Source organism: Egretta garzetta, unplaced genomic scaffold, assembly GCF_000687185.1.
Source record: "Egretta garzetta isolate BGI_Z169 unplaced genomic scaffold, ASM68718v1 scaffold142, whole genome shotgun sequence".
Taxonomy (NCBI): domain Eukaryota; kingdom Metazoa; phylum Chordata; class Aves; order Pelecaniformes; family Ardeidae; genus Egretta; species Egretta garzetta.
Window position 1 is genome coordinate 1,281,402 of NW_009258955.1, and position 7,433 is coordinate 1,288,834.

The following is a 7,433-nucleotide window of genomic DNA, read 5'->3' on the forward strand; positions in this document are numbered from 1 at the left end:
TCAGTTCTGTGTTTGAGAGAGAAAAATCCAGGTCTATGTGAAAGAGAAGATTATCACAGTTCTCCTAGCAAGCACTTTGACTTTGGTAAAACTTCACAAAGGAAATGCTGTTCCCAGGTGACTGAGGATTCCCATTTCAAAATTAGTGCACCTCATGAAGGCACCATATGTCAACCAGCAGAAGTCCTGGTAAATTCTATATGAAATCATTAAGTGATAAGTGTGTTGGCATTAAAAGTTACCCAACAATAGGTCCTTCAAGCAAACAATTAAGTGTATTTGCTTAAACAGTGTTGTAAATGCTAGCATGTATTTCAAAGTGAAAGCAGAGATTGAGGGGGATTTTTTTCTTTAGCTTTTTTAGAGCTCTAAGCAGTCTCTAAAGATTCTCTCTACAAAAATATTTCTCTACAGAACCTATAGATACAGCAATAGAGAAAAAACAACAGCAGCAGTACCAACCATTCTGTTTTATTGTCTTCAGTAAGCATATTTATGTCTAGTTAAAACCTTTTGTAGGTTTTTGCTTGACCCTTTAGAGAATGGAGGTTTTGCGAGCCTTCTTTTCCAGTGTGAGCATCCAACTTGCACAGCCAAGTTACCACATTAGCTTGGAAAAGTTTCCTTTGCCTGTCTAAGGTGTTCATCCCCCTGGTAACTGCATTCCCCATGTTCCTATGTTCACTGTCACAGGAAATGTCTTTATTTTTCAAGGGAGCATTTTTCTGCTATTTATTAATAGGGTTGTGCTTAAATCAATTTATTTTGCTGCATCAATTATTCTTGTTGCACAGGAAAGCTTCTGTGGGACATCTGTCATTGTGCCAGAGCTTGAAGGGGCCCTTTATTTAAAAGAAGATGGAAAAAAGTCCTGGAAGAGGCGTTATTTTCTTCTACGAGCTTCTGGAATTTATTATGTACCCAAAGGAAAAACCAAGGTCAGGAAGCCAAATAATCCTTTTAGCAATAAAACAATTCATGGAGGTGAAAGTGAAGAACTCCCAAGGTGACATTTTAAGAGCACTGTCTGGTGCATCTGAAAGGGTTGGGGTTCTTTTGGTTCAACTTTGACTACACCACTTGTGCAAATATTAGAATGTACTCACTGAATCCTGTCACGTTTCTCTCCTTTTGATTTCTATGGATAGATAAGAGCATTAATGAAATAGCACTCCTCTGGAAGTCAGTAGGAGAAAGAAAAACAGCACAGCACCCTTCAGCTGGTGTTACACTGCCAAAATGCTTCACTGTTATATGGGTTCCCTGTGGAAGAATATTTTAAAAGTTTTCAAGTAAACTATTTTCTTATAATAAAAAAGATGGAATTCTACTTTTTTTGATACTGACTTTGTACACCAGTATCCAGCATGCAGAAATGCTGTACATTTTCTCCTACAGTGATCTTTACCTAGAGAATTCATTGTGCATTTTAAGGCTTTTAAAGACTGCCCTTTGTGTAGAAAGAAATGAGATAGAAGCATCCACCTGACTGAATCAAATGCACTGACATTTAGTATTACAAAATATTTAAAGAGTCTGAATTGCCGGCACTGGAGAAGCAAAGGGGTCCTGGACATGTTGCACATAAGGGTGGCTGGCTTCTCATTTCTGCAGTAATGAGGTAGAATGATGGCTTCTGGGACTGGTGTTTTTGGTTTTGGTTTTTTTTGTATTCTGAAAACCACTTCTGCTCTGCTAATGCTTCATTTTTGAAAATTCGGGTGCTGCTGATGGAGCTTTACTGTTACGATTTGTGCTGTGAAACTTAACTCTCTGTTCTGCTATTCCCTGACTAAATTACAAAGGAAAAAAAATTGATAGCTGGTAAATGATTGCCGTGCTGCTGGTCCAGTGACCTGTGTTTATAACCAAATCTCACTGAAATACGGACCTAGATTACCTTGCTGCTTTCACAGCAATTTATTTTGACTTCACCTGACCCTGAGATAACAGCTTTCAGTCCTCAAATCATGTTGCACACACAGAACATCCTATCAATTAGGAACTAGGATGCTATTTGGAAGGCACTTAAGGTGGAGAGAGTATAAGAATAGTCAAATGAAACATTCGTCTTTGACATTTCCTTATAGCCTGCCTCCAATGATGGCCACAGTGCTAAAGCAGGGCAAGCATGTACTGATAGTTACCTAGCCTTTTTTTCATCATCCAGTTTCAGTGACTTTCCATCATAGTGCAAATGAGGAAAGTGCTTTCTTTTTTCAGGTGATAGACGGCAAACATAGGCTCAGGATGGAGCCATGCAGTCACCTTCTAACAGCTGTTTTAGTTTAACATGTTATTGCCTGTTAGTTGTTACAGCCTATGTACCACCCTGCCTATAACCGAGCCATTTCAAGGAATTGCGTGAGTGCTTCAAACTCACTATTTTACCAACTCAGCCACTCACAGGGTTTGAGGACCTTGAATGCAGTTCTTTAGGAGATAGTCACAGCTCTTTAAAATGGTACCACAATCAACTCTTCACTCCTGCTTCTGTAACAGCCTTCAGCAAAAGAATGCGTATGTGCATGCCTCAGCCATTGCAGAGACAGTCAAGTCTCTTAGCCCAAATCTGTGTTTAATGGTGATTTAAGTTGGTTACTGGACTCTGTATTGGAACAGCTGAGGCTCAGGTACATGTGTCTTTTGTGGAGACAGTAACCTCTGGTAGATGAGCAGGGTGCAGTGAGGGTGCTAAACACGTTAAAGCACTATAGCAGTATTCAGTAGAGCTCTTCAGTCAAAGCCCTTAAATTATGAGATTTCATCCCGTGTCAGGGTGGTATGAAGACTGCACGTGCACCTTGCTGCAGTCATTCAGTTGTGGGTAGAGTGACCTTTCACTGAGGTATAGAAACAGACAGTTCGTGGACAGAAATGTCTTCAGCTGCTGCAGCTGTTTTGAAATTCATCATGTAATCATGTTTTCACTTGTTATAAAAAAGCAAAGAAGTCTGGCATACCTTTGGCACTCTATGTTGGCTGTAAAATACATTGCAAACATTAAAATACAGGGACACGTTCAGATAATTTTTCACACATGCTCTTGGTGGTTTTTGTTGTTTGAGGTCTTTTTGATAACAATCCAGGCAGCAGTCAGCACTGCTGTCTTAATTTCATTCTTCAGCATTACTCTACTTTTATCCCATTCAAAAACATGCTGTTAATGGACAGGGTTACAAAACAACAGAATCAGGATTATAGATACAATTTTAAAATTTGTTTCAGTTAATTGTGTTGCTTTGTCATGTTAACACTGCAGAAATACTAGCAATGCCTTTGTCCCTTGCATAAAAAGTTGATCCTTACTTAGAAGAAAATAACAACTGCATTCATATTGGTCTTAATTGCCATTACCTGGTTTGTAAAGGAAAGGAACAACTCATAATGCATGGATTTGAGCATGTTTAGGAACTTACGGTGTTGGAAAATCCTAGGTCCACACAGTCAGTGACAAAATCCCTGACATCAGCTTCAGGGGAGACAGGGAAGCATGGAGTGTTTCCTGTCCCCACAATTGTTTGTGAATAAACCCAACTCGAGGGCACATTGTAATGAAAGTATCAGTAAGAATGAAAACAGCAGAGAAAACCATCATATGCGGAAATATAACCCCATTCTTAGGGGTAGTAGGTTTTGTGGCTTGTTATTTTCTTTTTTCTTTTTAATTTGTTCACAAGTTCCTGACTTCCCAGTTTAGCCAACAGTGACCATGTGACACGGCCATTTTTGCATTTCCACTCAAAGGATTGCAAAAGTTATGCTTTGTATGTAGAATTCTGCACTGAGAAGTGTGCCAGCAACAGAAACTGTTGCTACTTTAGCAACATATCGTGAACAAGCAAATAGTATGATAAAAAGAAAAGGAATGATGCCAGGAAATTTGAGAAAATTCAAAGCAAAACAGAGGAAATGTGTGCTTATTTCCTGAAGAGAGTTTGTTTGTTACATATACCAAATAAAAACAAGCTCCCAAAGCAGTTTAGAACCCCAAACCTTTTTTCTCCGCTCAGAATTGTAAGGGAGTGGTTGCAAGGTCTTTATCTATTTTACTAAAATTATTTCTTTCTGTTGTGTTCTATTTGTTCTTATTAGCTATAAGCCAAAATCTCCACACAAAGCAATAAAGCACAATAAAACCAGAATAACAGCAAAATGTTGCACTGTGTTATACATTATTTCTAATATGTACGGGCCCTCTTCCAGGTGTTAAAGAATGCACACACTTAAAATTCATCTTTCTTCAGTCAACTTCATGACAGTTAAAAAAATAAAAAGCATTGGCATTCATACGCTTGAAAGAAGTCCTATAATGAGTTTCACATCAAAATTCAATTTGTTCTAACAATGATGTGCTCGGTTTTCATTTGTAGACATCACGGGATCTGGCATGCTTCATTCAATTTGAGAATATGAACGTTTATTACGGTTCTCAACACAAAGTGAAATATAAGGCACCTACAGATCACTGCTTTGTCTTAAAGGTAATGTACAAGAAAAGTAAGTTCTGCAAATGTCATACACAGTTTCTTTTATACGTAAACATGTTTTAGGTTTGAAGCTTCAAGGACCCTGATGAGACAGAGTACCTCCTGCAAAATCATGTCTGCTTTCTTCTTCACTTCATTGTTGATCAGCAACATACCTTTAGAACCTTAATTTTAAGGACTGATAGTCCTATGATATAGGTCTACACTGCATCTATAAAGTTGTCTTCAAAACAAGGGTGAATAGGCTTCCAGTGACTACCTGTTCAGGTGACTGGACACATCTGGGCAAATGGCACATAAGGCAGGTGTATGATGACAAGACTGGCAGTCTGTAGTCTTGACATTAGGAACACTATGGACTATATACTGAAAAGTATGTCTACTTTTTATTTGCAGTGTAGTCATACCTGTTGAGTAGTTTGTTGAACTGAGATGCAAAATCTTGCGGGAATAGACATCTCAGGTGGCTTATTTTATTGCACAACTGTTTGTGGCAGAAGGGCAAAAGACATTGTTCACCCACTCATGAAAATCAGTGCTTGCTGTTGAAGTAAGTGTCTCGTTGCTGCCTCTCCAGGTAATAGCACTGCAAATAGGCTGGGTATTCTGCATTCCTCTAAGGAAAGGAAAACCAGCCCATGCTTTTCACATAGTTCAGACAGCAGAAATGAAGCTTTGAGGTTAGAGTAATTAGGCCTTGCTTGCTATTGGTGATTAATACAGATTTTAGAATACAGTGTAACTACTGTGTACGCGACAGAAGATAATCTTGTTGCTGTTTCTCTATTTAAAGGCCTGCGGTGCAAACAAGGTATTAGAAAACACAGTATCTTGCCATCTCAGAAAAAAAGTATGAGAAACATTCACATCAAAGGTCACTTATAATACCACATTTCTGGCTGTAGCTGCACACTTACAGCCCTTTTTTATTCAGTTTCGAAAAGTCTGCTAGCCTAATTTACACATGGCCAAGCACAAGTTGTTTTTAGACCCAGACTTATTTTATGAAGCAGATGTATCTAATTAACACAGATGAGCAGTTTTAATACTATAGTTATCTGCAAAATGCTCTGCAACTTTTTTGTAAAAAGGGGGTGAGCCTTCTGAAATTAACTGATAAGCATTATTTCTGAAAAATACAACTTCTAATTTTAAAAAAAAAAGGGAAAGATGATTTAAAAATAAGCGGAAATTGATTTTCTAAACAGATGACTGGTCAAAGAAGTATCTGGCTAATTTAATAAGTTATTCACATTCTGTTCAAATGAAAATGAAAGCACAATTTTTGAAGTGTATGTAGCAATGTGTTTAATTGTTCGCAATGATTAGGAAAACTTTCTGGACTTACTGCCATCTTTTGTGAAATGAGGTATGCTATAAATAAGAACTTACACAAAAAACAAGTTACAACTAGACTGAAATACTTGCTTTATTGGATGTGTGATGTTAGCACTGTACCCTCAACGTGAAATGTGAAGAATGAGATCAAAAGCTCACTAGGGAAAGCTTTATGTGTAATAGGCTTACAAATGTATGAAACCTACTTAGCAAAACTGTTTGCTAAAATGTGTTTGTGATATACTAGAATAAACATCATATCAATAAGATCATTATATCTGAACAACACTACTTAGTCATGAATAGATCAGATTATAGTGACTGTTCTTCCTTTTAATTCCCACAAATCAGCATTTGGTAGATTCCTGACCAGCTCAGTTTCAGACTTGGCTTTTTTTAACAGCTGTCTCTTGCAGTGGCTGGAGTTGGTCAAGAAGTTTGGCCAAATATTTATATCATCGAATCTTCTGTTGTTTCAGAAGTGGAAGCCTCCCACTTAGGGTGGCTTTCTGAGGGTGATGCAATGAGAGTTTCATATTTATTATAATTTCTGTACATTAACTTGGATTCTGTATATACCTTTTTGAAGGCATGTAGCTGAGACAAGTTCTGTTGTACCCTTCTCTTACCTTTGGAGGTTGGAGCTGGGGATGATCTCAATGCATCTTGAGATCTGTGGACTGAGGGAAAGGACAAAGTTAAATGTTGGTCTCTCTGACTGGGTGCTTGGTGAAACAAAAGTGTGTGGACAGGAACTTATAGCCATTTATTACATGTAGTCTCAATTTATTCCTGTCTGCTTTTTTATGGAAGCCTCCCAGAACAAAATATCTCTCTTGCTGGGAGACACTTGTTCTGAGATGTCAAAGGAAAACAAACCATCATCCTTGAGATATTTCTCATCCTGCCATATTTTGAGAATGAAGTCCTCAAGATGAAACGACAGTACTTTTGCAGACAGGTGCAGTGAGCAATAGATTTAACAGGTAAACATTCATCTTTATTATACTGGTAACCTAGAAATTTTGAAGGAATTTGCATAGCCAGCTCAGTCCAAGCGAGATGAAAATTTCTTCACAGCCAAGGCCGCACTGCTGTGTCTCCACAGCTCTTCCATTCCCCTGCGTGTGTGTCTCGGGACAGTGAGCTCTGCAGAGGGTCTCTTCCAGTTACTTGTTTGTGTTGGCTGCCAGGAGAAGATTATCTGTCTTTAAAGGGAATGGGGGAAAGTAATTGGAATAGTAGCAGCCATAGCCCATGCCAGCTGTTCACTGAGGATGGCTGTAAGTCGAAGGAGATTTTCACATTTTGGAAAATAGGTTAGTCTGGAGCCCTTATTAGCTCCAGCAAGCTGTAACGCCACTTGGAAAGTTTTTGAATAATAGCATACCAGTACATTTTTTTAAAGAATTGTTGCTTTCTGAGGACCCCCTTAGGAACCGCTGTCTCAGAACAGTGAGCAGTCATCAGCCAAGTTAGTTGCTCTGCTGTGTTTCAAACTTAACAACTGCCAGCTCAGAGGCAAGAGACCAGGCTGTACTTTATAGTGCAAGAGAAATGCAAGGACATAGCAGCTTCAGCAGTATCATTCTTCTGTGCTAGGTG

General features: G+C 38.6%; 1 protein-coding gene across 2 annotated transcripts in view; it reads left to right on the forward strand.

The window, feature by feature from the left end:
* Positions 1 to 7,433, forward strand: part of LOC104122419 (amyloid beta precursor protein binding family B member 1 interacting protein) — a 62,353-nt gene that overhangs the window by 32,388 nt on the left and 22,532 nt on the right. For both annotated transcript variants that reach the window (XM_035890157.1, XM_009634540.2), the window contains exons 9-10: positions 795 to 938; positions 4,374 to 4,484. In XM_035890157.1, coding sequence (XP_035746050.1) covers positions 795 to 938; positions 4,374 to 4,484 — 255 coding nt within the window. The remainder of the gene's footprint in view (positions 1 to 794; positions 939 to 4,373; positions 4,485 to 7,433) is intronic.